This window comes from Montipora capricornis, chromosome 11, assembly GCF_036669925.1.
Source record: "Montipora capricornis isolate CH-2021 chromosome 11, ASM3666992v2, whole genome shotgun sequence".
In the NCBI taxonomy this organism is placed as follows: Eukaryota; Metazoa; Cnidaria; class Anthozoa; order Scleractinia; family Acroporidae; genus Montipora; species Montipora capricornis.
The window spans coordinates 3,690,787-3,703,286 of NC_090893.1; the positions used below are offsets into that span (position 1 = coordinate 3,690,787).

At 38.6% G+C, this 12,500-nt stretch overlaps 3 protein-coding genes across 3 annotated transcripts in view; 2 read left to right on the plus strand and 1 right to left on the minus strand.

Annotated features, from left to right (window-relative positions):
- Window positions 1-2,593, plus strand: part of LOC138024692 (DNA repair and recombination protein RAD54-like) — a 31,636-nt gene extending 29,043 nt beyond the window's left edge. The window contains exon 27 of the mRNA XM_068871912.1: window positions 2,133-2,593. Coding sequence (XP_068728013.1) covers window positions 2,133-2,331 — 199 coding nt within the window. The 3' untranslated portion in view covers window positions 2,332-2,593. The remainder of the gene's footprint in view (window positions 1-2,132) is intronic.
- A 672-nt stretch (window positions 2,594-3,265) lies between these two features.
- LOC138024695 (alpha-ketoglutarate-dependent dioxygenase alkB homolog 7, mitochondrial-like) lies at window positions 3,266-7,105 on the minus strand. Its single transcript, XM_068871917.1, has 5 exons — window positions 6,767-7,105; window positions 5,852-5,994; window positions 5,135-5,165; window positions 4,867-4,991; window positions 3,266-4,044 (listed from the first exon to the last, which is right to left on the minus strand). The coding sequence occupies exons 1-5, from the start codon at window positions 7,079-7,081 to the stop codon at window positions 3,918-3,920; spliced, it is 741 nt and encodes a 246-aa protein (XP_068728018.1). The 5' UTR covers window positions 7,082-7,105; the 3' UTR covers window positions 3,266-3,917.
- Window positions 7,106-7,116: 11 nt separating this feature from the next.
- LOC138024693 (uncharacterized) overlaps window positions 7,117-12,500 on the plus strand; it is a 10,376-nt gene continuing 4,992 nt past the window's right edge. Inside the window, exons 1-6 of the mRNA XM_068871913.1 lie at window positions 7,117-7,222; window positions 7,562-7,582; window positions 8,296-8,365; window positions 9,282-9,361; window positions 10,274-10,305; window positions 11,630-11,794. Of these exons, the coding sequence (XP_068728014.1) occupies window positions 7,200-7,222; window positions 7,562-7,582; window positions 8,296-8,365; window positions 9,282-9,361; window positions 10,274-10,305; window positions 11,630-11,794 (391 nt within the window). The 5' untranslated portion in view covers window positions 7,117-7,199. The remainder of the gene's footprint in view (window positions 7,223-7,561; window positions 7,583-8,295; window positions 8,366-9,281; window positions 9,362-10,273; window positions 10,306-11,629; window positions 11,795-12,500) is intronic.

A 12,500-nucleotide genomic window follows, 5' to 3' on the forward strand; every position in this document is an offset into this window, starting at 1 on the left:
CGGAGACAATCCAGTAAACCAATCAAAACTCGAAGCAATTACACGTAGCCGACACAAAGCGCGGGAAAATGTGCACGCGCGAGCCACGATTGGTTTTGGTTTCACTTCTGATTGGTTGAAAAAATGGCGCGAGAACTTTGAACCAATCACTGAGTGAAGTAATCATAAACCAAAGTAATTATCTAATTACTTTCGACACTCAATTGAAAACCACTCTACTACGAAATTGCCAAAGTGAGATAACAGCAATAAAAGACTATATGTCGAAGATGCTAATTTCCGTTTCGTAAACGCAAACGACAAACTTAACGGTAAAGATTGTTTTAAGTGTCGTCCAAATGGCAACGACCGTTTACGAAACGGAAATTTCGAAGATACTAGAGCCGAATGTTACCATCGGCAACGAGTGCGGGTACGAGAACAAGTACACTTTGTTCTCGTTCTCGAAGTCGTGCTCTACGTATTTATGTAAGCCTGTAATACGAGTTTGAAAACCCCCAAATTATTTACCCAACACTTGAGGATTGTTAGTATATGATTATTGCAGCTTTAAACTAAAAGAAACAGTTCTATATCAAACGCAAATAATTTCCTTTGACAAACTCACACTTCTACGACTTTACGATGTAAAGTCGTCGCAGACCAACTTGCTGGGACGCACGTCAGGATGTGCAATAATGAAAATCCCAGAACTCGTACCTCGAAGTCACACTCGTTGTTGATGCCAACATTCTCTACGTACAAACGTTGTACGAGACCCGGAACAACTTAACAAAGCGACGAAACGATAGAGAGCGATCGAAAGATATAAGACTGTGCACAGGATACGCCGTTGACCTTGCATTCGCAGAATGCGCTAAGAAAGAGGAAAAAGGAGAAGCGACTTCACAGCGGTAGTTTCCCGAAAGAAAGAAATGAACTCTGCGCAAACGTTTTCTTTTAATTCGGTTAATTAAAGAAAAACATGACAAGAAACCGCCAAATTTCAAACCACCAGCGCGTTACTTGTAGTCGTCATCATTTCAATTCTAACATCGGTTATGTTTAGCAAAATACTAAGCTTAAGTTCCAAACCGCAGAATTTATAGAACTGTGAAAGGAAAGGAGAGGTTTCCTTATTTTCGTCGTGTTTCTGGCAAGAACACATCATTCTATTCATGTAGAATTTGCAACAAAACGTTTACCTACGCTGAGTCAACTCGTCATGTAAAGCACAGTTTAACGTTCCTCAAAAAGAAAGCGCAGGAAACGAAAAATATACGTCTGACGCCGTTTTTATGAATTTTAAGTATACAAGCAGTTTTCTTCTTACACTGAAGCAAGAACTAAAAAAAACGTACAAAGAATGAAGTTGCAGTTCTACGTCATCCGTTAAGATTAAAGCCCTCTTACACTGTGCAATAGACCATTTCCGCGTTCATGTCTGCCTCCTCTTCAAAGCGAGTCTAAGAACGAAGTTTTTGTAATGGTAATTAGTTCTACTTTACATATGAATGTAAACTAATTTTCATAACAAAAACTTCGCACTTAAACTCGCTTTGAAGAGGAGACATGCATGATCTCGGAATGACCTATTTTTCGTGTAACCATGGCCAGGCAAGTTGCGCGAAACCATTGTCCAGCGTAACATACCTTGCAACGGCCAATAACGTTGCGAGACCATTGCGGAAAGTAGAATTGAGTTCTACCAATCATTGCGTTGTGTGGCACCAGCCAATGAAAATGTTCCTTTAACCTTATGTGATCATCGAAAACGAGACAAGTTGCAAGAAATCGTTGCGTAGTGTAACAACCATCAAGCTAGCTACTTTTTTCTTCGCAATGTGAGAACAAAATTGCGAGGCAAGTTGCAAGAAAAATTGCCAAATGTAACGGCGCCTTTAGATTTCAGCGGCTGTCAAACAGTTTTCTACTACAAAGAACGACGGTCTTTTGCCACAAGAAAGACTTGCCACAAACGAACGAACACCTCAAACACAGTCACTACTTTAACCGATTTTGTTTGTGGCAAGTTTTTCTGTTAGCAAGACGTCCAAGGTGACTAATTACATTCAATTATTTCACCAGTGGCCTGAAATGACTGACATACAATGTCGATAAAGTGAACATCTTTTTCTTTTATATTCCGGCAGACTTAAATGCCGCCGATGTGTGAACAACATCCAGGTTCACCCTCCCCCCGAAGGGACTGATTGCAGTGCTGATCTTTCTCAGTGGTACCATTGCGCAGACCGAAAAGGTCTGGAGGACATCTTGTTAAAGGGAGCTTGGTCAAGTGGAGTCAGCTTTGTTTTCCACCAGAGGTCACATGAGAAACAACTTGGTTTGTGATGGCTGCAGCTGCATAGCACAGGATGAGTTTGTTTTAGATATGAACATATCAGACCACTCCACATTTAACTAGTGAAACTTCTCCTTTAGGTCAAAAACTGTGATGAGGGCTGTTTGAATGTTTTCATTGGAATGCCTCAGAAAAATTAAACAGCTCATGAAGTAAAAAAAGAGTCAGCATCCTTAGAAAACGTAATTTTGGGGGTTTATAGAATGGGCCATAGGAAAAAAAAACGCAAATAATTTAAGAAGGCATTTTTTTTACACGAAATGCCTTTGAACATAAAGGTGTAAGGTTCTCTTTTTCAGAAACAATCTTCTCTTGTTACAGAGGACCTTCTAGTCGTTCCCAGAGTCAGAATGAATAAAACCACTCCCAATTGCTACAATAGATTACATTTGTGCTTGATTTTATGATCTTACCTGTGACATCATAAGGTTTAGCACAAAACCTTGCTTATCTCTGGAACAAGCTAATGTATGATATTAAAAATTCAAAACACCTCTTTAAATTTTCTTTTTGCCAGAGGAAAGACAACTTTTTCCTGGTTCTCCACAACTTGGGCACCCTTTAAAATCCAAATATCCATCTTTATGACCCTACTTTTAATATTAAATTATTATTTTTATTGACACTTAATGTTGTAAACCTCTTCCATTTGCAATAGCATTGGTAATGAGATTCAACTAGCATTAACACACAGAGAAAAATGGTTTTAAACAATCATCCATGTTGTGCATTCAAGTAAAACTCTGTCTTTTTTATCATTAAAATGGCTACAAATCTCACAGATTTTATGTGGGTGGGTGTGTTTCAAGGGCCAGGTGGATAGAAGTACATTGCACAGAACTTTCCTCCTTAAACAACACCCAAATGACCATGGGATAAGTATAAGGTACTTCTAAGAGGCATTATTATACCTTTTTACAGGTATTTTTAATATTAACAGCCACTGTAACTTTAATCACGCGGTACTTTCCAGGGGTAGGGGGTGGGGGGAGTACATCTTCTTTTGTTACAATCACTTGGTATTTAAAAAGTGAATTAAACTACTCAAATAATATTTACAGATTGAAATCAAAACATCCTGTCAAGCGATGTCTTTCCTTCCTTATGTATCATTCTGCTTTTATTTGATATTACAAAATACTGCTCAATAAAATTAATATCATTGCCACATTTTCTGTTCATTTTGTTACAACGTTTTCTCAAAATAGTAGAGGAAAAAGTGATTAAAAATATATGTACCTGTCAGAAACTGCAAACCCACAAACTGTCATTTATCAGTTGGTGTAATAAATACCCTTATACAGTCTGCTCTTGTTTTCCCTAGTCTCTTCTCCACCTCAAACTACATGTACCTGTATGGCTTGAGTGTTTTGCACTCAACCACCAAAAACAAGCTTCACTTTTAAACTTAGCAGGCCCTAAAAATACAGGGTACATACTACACTGTATCTCAAAGATATAATGATAACCCATCAAGGTTGCAATTGACACTGTTGCAGTTACAAAGTTTCTTTGTTTCCATTGGTATGAAGAAATAAAATTCCTGGAGGCTTAAAGAGTATGATTGTTGATTGATTTATGATTGCGATGGTTGGCATCTGAGAATCAGTGATATTCTTCTTCCTCTAGGGATAACCTCTCCCTTCCAAACAGATTCATCTTCACTCAATATTTCGTGACTAAATTCATACCTCACTGCATTCCTGAAATTAAAAAAATGCCATTAATTAATGTCTATTAAAGTGCCTCACTGACAAAATTTCTCATCCTACACAACCTGCCTCTTGGAACAAATTGAAAAGCTCTGATCACAACTGACATTAGACATAATATAGTTTTTGACTGATTAACCCATTGGCTTGTCAGGCACCCTGGGATACCCCAGTAAAAATTGTCTGGCGTTAGATAGAGTAAAATCTATCAAGTCTCACTCCCAGGAGTCAATGGGTTTATTATTATAACAGTTTTCATGCTCACCATCTTCCTTGGAAAGATGTTTGTATTCTTGTGGTAAATAGATAGTTATTTGGCTTGAATACAGTGTTATAATCCAGGAGCAAGGGTGGCACAGTCGGTTAGTGTGCGGCCTTGGTGCAACAGGTCCCGAGTTCGATCCCCGGATCTCACATCCTTGTTTCGACTTCTTTCCTTTCAGTGTAGCCTAAGTAGCTTTAAATACCCTTAAAACAGAGCACTGATGGAAAGAGGGGGTAAAATGAGCGCACCGTCGGCTTCCTGGGAGAATACTCTCTAGAGAGTAAAGGAACTTCCAACGTTAAATAAGGTGTACCTTTACCTTTACCTGGTTTCTGTTTGTTTCACCAATGAAATTTCAACCGCACGATGAGGCAATCAGGATGCTCAACTGTCATTAGTTCAGTTTACTAATGTGTTCCGGCCAACATTTTTTTTACAACATTGAAGACCACATTAAATTAATTTTGTAAGTTGCTCTTTGTCTGTACCATTAATGTTTTCTCCAAAAATAATAATGAATCTTTCATCAACATTTATTTATCTTGTACCTTATTACGTAGAGTGATCTTGGTCTGAGAAGGGCATCAACCTTGACATTACAAAACTTCTCATGTTTAAACCTCATAATTGAGGGAGACAGAAGACTAACACCAGATATGATGTCCCCACAAAACTAAGAAAAATACATGTAATATAACACAAGGTTAACAATCAATTTGATATACAAAATTGTGGTACACACTGTACATCGTAGTTGGTGGGTAGATGTAGTATTAAAGATTAATAATGATTAGTACATGTCGGTAGTTCCTGTACCTTAATGCTATCTATGTGTGGTTTGATATAGCTGAAAGGGAAAAAAAAAACATGTCAGCACTGGGCATTGAATCTGCCCACATTCTTTATAATACTGTAAGGGGAGTACATTAAGCTCCAGATTTGAGGAATTTCATCCAACAACAAAAAAAAACAAATATCTATAGCAGAATGCATTACCCATTGCCACACCAAAACAACCAAATTGAAAAAAATACATACCAAAAACCTTTGATAAAAAAATGTTAAAATGATTAAAATTTCAAAAACAGGTTGCAAAATCAACAATGCTACATGTACAGTGTATGATCCTCACAAATGATATTAATGAGTGAAAACACATTTTAAGACCATGTGCACCAATACATCATTAAGCATAATAATAATAACAACAATAATATTTCTAAACACTTGAAAGTCAAAATACAAAAAATAACCAACAGCCAAAACAGCCAACAGGCAGAACTGACAATGATTGTTTCAAGAAGTTCGCTGTTAATTTATTATTAAACTGTGTTAGTGTTTTAGTTATTATCCAAAACCAAGTGGCCAACATTTCTCCCAGCTGCAACTGGCCAAAAAAGCCTGCAGTTGGCTAGTCATGACAGCTCTGGTCATCCTCCCTGTTACATCTTAGGAAGGTCTGCAAATTCATCGCAGGCTAATCCCAAACCAGACTTGCCACAGTTTCTTTTTCACCAATACCACAATGCTTACCCAGCTTTGTCTAAGTCCAACACATGTACATGAGGCAAAAGTTCTAACTCAGGCCCAAAAGATACATCTCTTATTCTCTGAAATATTGACAAGGATTCTTGACTCCATCTTGATTTCTCTGTTTCCCTATAGCCATGAATTGCCTGCGAATACAACAGTCTGACAATTATTTTCAAACTTTGATGTAGGCATGTGTTTGTGAGCCATCCTTGTTCCGTATAATTATTACATTGCCTGGGATTATTACTACAACTATTTCCGTATTGTTATTTGTAAAATGATGAGAGTAATTTTTACACAAACAAGCTGGGGTTGGGACTGAACAGAGTTAACTGTATGTCACTTGTTGTGTCAAAGGATTAACATTGTCTGTGTTTTATTAAAAACCTGATCCTCCGGAGGCCTTCTTCATACCCTGGAGAGACCATGTCTATAAAGGCAAGTCTCACCATGAAATTACCCAGGGAAATTTTCTCATCAATGATGCATTCAAGTGATTGGTGGGATGTGACAGAATGAGGTGGAATTTTTTAAGGTTCATCCTTGGTGTAAAAACCTGTGACACTCTTGTACGACTTGACACCCCTACCAAAGTCAGGGTTCTTTTCAAGTCATGTGCATGCAGTGAGGTGCCCGTGATCACACCTGCAGTTGTATCGATCCATATTCCAACCCCTGGGGTAATTTTCATACCAGATAATTTTTTTATGGGTTTAAGTCATTCACTGGGTCTGACAGAATAATGTGACTTTTTAGACACACCCTTGATGCAAAAACGTACTACACTCATGCATTACTTAACAGCCCTACTCATGGGGAAAGCTCTCTCGCCCAGCTGTCATATATGCAGGCATTGAAGTACACTGTAGCCCACCCCCCAATATTCCGACATTGACTGGTGCATTGCCTACTTACATCGTCCCAGTGATCATATTGATACTTTTGTCTTTTCAAATATGGTTCAACCTCCTTTAGGAGTAAGCCCTCCTCTTCTTCAGATACAAACTCTTCGCAAATTTCTAAATTCCCAACAACTAGATCTTGGACCTTTTCAAGTTCCTCGATGCTGCAGCCTTCTGTTATAAATGATACCCTATCCCTCTCGACCCTAAAATCAGAGGCCTTGGACGATAAATATCTTGTAAAATAACGGAAAGATTTGACGTGGATCGCAGAAAATCGCGATGAAAACAACGATTTACAAAAGTTAAGTACCCGTGTGTCCGCCATTTTGAATGCTGAAGCTACACCGCTGATGTCAAGGATCACATATGCCGGTCACATGAACTCGTTTGCCTATATAAGGTAGCAGTTTCGCGGCAAGTGTGGCTCGCGGGAAGTTTGAAAGATGGAGGCCACAGCCGAAGAAAGGTGACCTTTATATTCCCATTTCTTTACTATATATTTATTTGTTGCAATTATGGTTTTTTTAGAGGAAACCGGAACTCTTTGCGTGTCTTAATGTTGACACTATAATTGCAGCTAAACTGTACGATTTCATTTTAGTTTAATCTTGCTCCGTTTGTTAATCTGATAAGTGTTTATTGTTGTTGTTCTTTTGCATCTCGATATACTAACGGACAGTGATTCATCGATGTCGTGTTTGTGGCTGAAAAGGTCGATCGTTTTTCTCGTGCTTTAGTTATTGATAACTGTTCTGCAAATAATTTGAAGATAAGTTAATAATACCTTGTTTGTTTTATTTTGTAGGAGGGCTAATGGCTTTTGTAGGTAGGTAATCAACATTGCACACAATCAACCTTGTCGTGTTATATTAAATAGGGATCCTGATTTTACAGGACCCCCTTTGATACCAGTGCCTATTACACTGACTGGGTTATCATGAATAAATAAATAATCATAATAATAATGTTGTTATTGTTATTGATGTTATTATTATTATTATTATTATTATTATTATTATTATTATTATTATTTATTATTCTCATTATTATTATTATTTATTCTTATCAAAATCTTCATTGGTAATTTGGGGAGCTCTTTGGGTTGCCTGTATACGTGTACATCTATTGTGCTTCAGCACTTGGCAAAATTCCTTTCAGAAAAGGTTTGTTAACTTGGTTGATATGGTAAATTGACAACCAGAGAGAAAATTGAAAGCTGACGTTTCGAGCATTAGTCCTTCATCTGAGTGAAATGATTTTGCCCTGACGAAAGGCTATCGCTCAAAACGGCAGCTTTCAATTTTCTCTTCAGGGTCAATTTACCATATCAACCAAGTTGACAAACATTTTTCTGTGTTTCACTTTGCCACCAATGCAGCTCTAGATTCTTTTGAAACTCAACCCCTTTTTCCCTTTCTGCCCTGGTTGCCTTGTGAACCACAACCCTTTTTTTCGATATCACACCAAACCAACCTCATAAATTTGCCTTCTCACCAAAGTTTAAATATCACAAGAAAACACTGATTTTATTCTTTTCAGATACTACATTCGAGGAGAATGCCGAGAAGGAAATCACTGTCGTTTTTCACATGACAGCAGAGATGTACCAGTGAGTGTTTGCAATATTAATGATGATGATGATAATCAGTTTAAGGCTCAATCTTATTTACTGTACAGTTGCTGAGCACAACTGTTCTTCTACTAGAGGAAACTGGCAATGAAATTAAATGCCATGAAATTAAAGCTGATAAAAACGACAGGTAGAGTACCTAGTTCTCCCCTCTCTGAGCAGAGAAGAGAAACAAAGTGTAACCACATACAAAACTGAGTAGGGCAATCGAACGCAGGCTACATTGGCGAGTGGTGAGTGCTCTCACTACTGTGCCAGCTCTGCTCAGTGAACTAGCTCTACTTAATTGGAAGACTGGCTGCCCTTTGATTTGAGCAGCTGTTTGCATTAACCCTTTAAGCCCCGAGGGGTTCCCCATTGACGAGTAAAATCGTCTGGCGTTAGACAGAGTAAAACCTATAAGTGCCATTTGGCACTATCGGGGCTGAAAGGGTTAAACAGGGACATAGTTTTTTCACGCTGTTAGCTTAACCCTTTAAGCCCCGAGGGGTTCCCCATTGACGAGTAAAATCGTCTGGCGTTAGACAGAGTAAAACCTATAAGTGCCATTTGGCACTATCGGGGCTGAAAGGGTTAAAGTCTTTGATTTGTGCAGTTGTTTGGATTAAAGACTTTCCATGCATTAGTTCGGTAGTAAAGCGATCTTTATGAGCTATCAACAACTCCTGCCTCCACTGGTGTTGTATGATACAAAGATTTACAAGGTCCTCTAGGCCATTTTCAACTTGGTATTGTATTGATGTCAGCAGTCAAAACCTCTATTGGTCCGTGTATATCCTATTATGACTGCTAACCATGCTTTTCAGGAGGGTGTTAATTTCCTAAAAGTTTTCAATAACTTGCCTGTCGCAAGTGTCATTTCCAAACAATTTTTTTTTCCCATATGCTTGCCAAGGTATGTCATTATTACCAGGAAGGAAGGTGTCTGTTTGGTAAAGACTGCTGGTACAATCATCCTGATGAACAACAATTCATGTAGGTTATCTCACTGACTGTTTTGGATTCAGGGTGGTGGCATGGCCCAACTCTCCAACTTTGTTATTTTCCAAGACCATGATGAACTTTGCTGCAAACTGTTACTCTCCCTTAATTTTATCAGTGGGTACCGGGACATACTGCTCAGGGTAATGGTGTGATTGATTGCCAGTCCCACTAGAGGTGGACTTGCAAACAGACAAGTGAGCCTCTTGGCTTGTAAGAGACTTGACGTTTCCAGTTATTCTGAGAAGTCTCTTTAACCCTTTCACCCCCGTGGGGTTCCCTATTGACGAGTAAAATCGTCTGGCGTTAGACAGAGTAAAATCTATAAGTGGCACTCTTGGGACGGAAAGGGTTAATGGGGACATAGTTTTTGAGTGAATCTAGCTGTTGTTAACCCTTTCACCCCCGTGGGGTTCCCCATTGACGAGTAAAATCGTCTGGCATTAGACAGAGTAAAATCTGTAAGTGGCACTCTTGGGAGGGAAAGGGTTAAAGTAAGAAATTAAGTTGGTCACACTGACTAGTCAGAACAAGCCAATCAGCTGAGAAGTGAGTTTTGGTGGCTTGCTATAAATAAATTATTCATGCCAGCTATTAACCCTTTGTACTCCTAATAGTCACACTTAAGGATTTTACTGTCTCTAATGCCAGACACTTTAATTTGTCAATGTGGAATGCCATACAATGAAATGGTGATCTCTTTTGGTGGCACCAATAATTTTACTGAGTATGCATTCTGCATCTTATCCCATAAAGTTACCCTACAGGTTTTATACTTCCATACACTTAAAGGTCAACAGGGCCAGTTGCACAACAATCAAACAACTATTTTAACTTGTCTTGAAATGTCTTGATGGCCAATTTCTATTGATTAGTACTTTATTTTTGTTTCCCTTTGCCTTTCAGGCCACCTGTTTATCCATCTCTAGCTGTTCTTGGTGAGTAAGTCCTTTATCATGTTCTATTCGTCAATGGCAATAATTCAATTAAACATAAAAAAAACTAGTGAGCCCCCTTCCCAGGGGTTTTTGGTATGAAGGAAACATAGCTAATTTGAACAGGGGAACAAAGACAAAATATCTAAGGGAACAAGGGAAAATAAACCATTGTAGGGATCAAAAAGCTGAGAACAAGTTTGGAAGTAATTTCAGGAACAAGGAAACATAAGCAAAATTTTCAAAAGAACAAGGACCTGAACTCCCCCATCCCTCCCCCCCTCTCCAAAAAAAAAAATTCCTCACTGGTGTTTTAATATGTTGGTGATAAGTATCCAAGCGTCCCATGGCATTTGAAATGGAAGTTTCTGAGCAGTGCTTTTCTGTCGTAGTGACATACTGTATGCTATTTGAGATGATTTGAAACTGAGGATGAAGTTTGGTCGTTGGAATCTTAAGTGAGACCATTAATTGAAAGCTACCCAGCAGGAACTTTCATATAAAAACTTCTTTGGAACTTTTGTTTTCAAATTACATACCTCTTACTAACCTCGTTTCCTCGTTCCGTGTTGTACGTTACGGACCATAAATCAACAGGGGAAAATACGAGGTTCCGTAACTTACAGTACGGACCGAGAAAACGAGGTTAGTTAGATATTATATCTCTAAGCAATAAGGCACGCAGGAAAAGAAATCAGTTGAAGTCAAGCGGAATGTTCAACCGCCATAAGTAATTTACATGAGTAAAAATCTGAGAAACGATTAAATCTTACTGGCTTTGTGAAATAGTTTCTTGCAAGGTTCACAAACGCTCTAGAAAACGTTGCATCAAAACTGCGAATATTAGCCAATCACAGTGCGCGTACTATCTGAGCGTCACCGGAACACCGGAATCGCGAGGTCACGGGTTCAAACCCCGTTGAAGTCCTGAATTTTTCAGGCTTCTCTACGCAATTGCAAAAATTGCGCTCATAACTGCGAAGATCATAGCTTCACTTGATTTCATATCCGCAGTTCATATATGATTCATTTCATATACCGTTTCATCATTGATTCATTCCTCACGGAACCATTAGAACCCACAAATGACCAGCTCCCAACGTCAGTGGCTTCATAGCTCAGTTGGTGAGAGCGTCGCACCGGAATCTGGAGGTCACGGGCTCAAACCCCGTTGAAGTCCTGAATTTTTCAGGCTTCTCTACGCAATTGCAAAAATTGCGCTCATAACTGCGAAGATCATAGCCTCACTTAATTTTCTTTGCATGAAAGATGTTCCTCTTATCAAACGAAATAAAAATGATTAAACAAATCATGTCTGTTATTTTAGATGTAGGTGTCGTCCGGCCAAGTAGTAATCTGAATTTATTGCTAGCTGCTGCTGTTGCTGGTGCGCAAACTGATGAAGACAATAGCAGCAGTGATGAGGATGATCTGGAACCATTGACACTAGATAAAGCAATGGAGCTCTGGATGAAGCACAAAAAACCTAAGGGTGAGGTAGCACTGTCCTGACTATCAACAAGAGTCCATCCATCACCTAAGAGTAAGATTTACCCACATTGGCGTAGTTCTCATTAGCATTTGGAAAGTCTCTATTTTTAAGCCAAGTTTTGCAGGAAAATAAACAATACACCTTATTCCAAAATGGCCGCCATTTTAGTATTCTTTTGTTGCCATGCGAATTGGCCCTTATGGCCTCGTTCAAGGTTAAATATTCTTTTGAATTTTACGTTTTGAAAGCGAGGCCATAAGGGCCAATTTGCATGGAAACAAAAGAATACTAAAATGGCGGCCATCTTGGAATAAGGTGTATAGACTTACTCAATGTTGTGCCCAATTCTTAAATCCTTTGGCAATAAAACGTTTTGTTCCAGATATTTCCATATCATTTAAATGTGTATGCTGCATTGTGATGCAAATACAACGTACAAAGAATCTTAAACCCGGCAGATTTAAATTGGGTACAACATTGTTTATTTTACGGCAAAAGTTGGTTTAAAATAGACACTTTTATGACGCTGATGGGGACAAACCTTATACCAGATTCTTACTCTTATGTAATGGACTCTTGCTACCAATAAGACTTCAATAGTTTCTCCATAGACCAGCCATATTTAACGCTCAGTTGAGTGATGAGATGAGGTATAAAAATTCAGAAAACCAAAAACATGGAGTACACTCAGGCATTGTGCTGCATT

What these genes read in the sequence shown, in the direction of transcription:
- LOC138024695 (XM_068871917.1), bottom strand. Translation starts at nt 7,081, where the DNA reads ATGGCGGACACACGGGTACTTAACTTTTGTAAATCGTTGTTTTCATCG. An exon ending in TTGGACTTAGACAAAGCTGG is followed by an intron (nt 5,166 to 5,851) that starts GTAAGCATTGTG and finishes TTTCCCTTTCAG; the next exon opens with CTATATCAAACCACACATAG. An exon ending in AGATCACTCTACGTAATAAG is followed by an intron (nt 4,045 to 4,866) that starts GTACAAGATAAA and finishes TTTTAATTTCAG; the next exon opens with GAATGCAGTGAGGTATGAAT.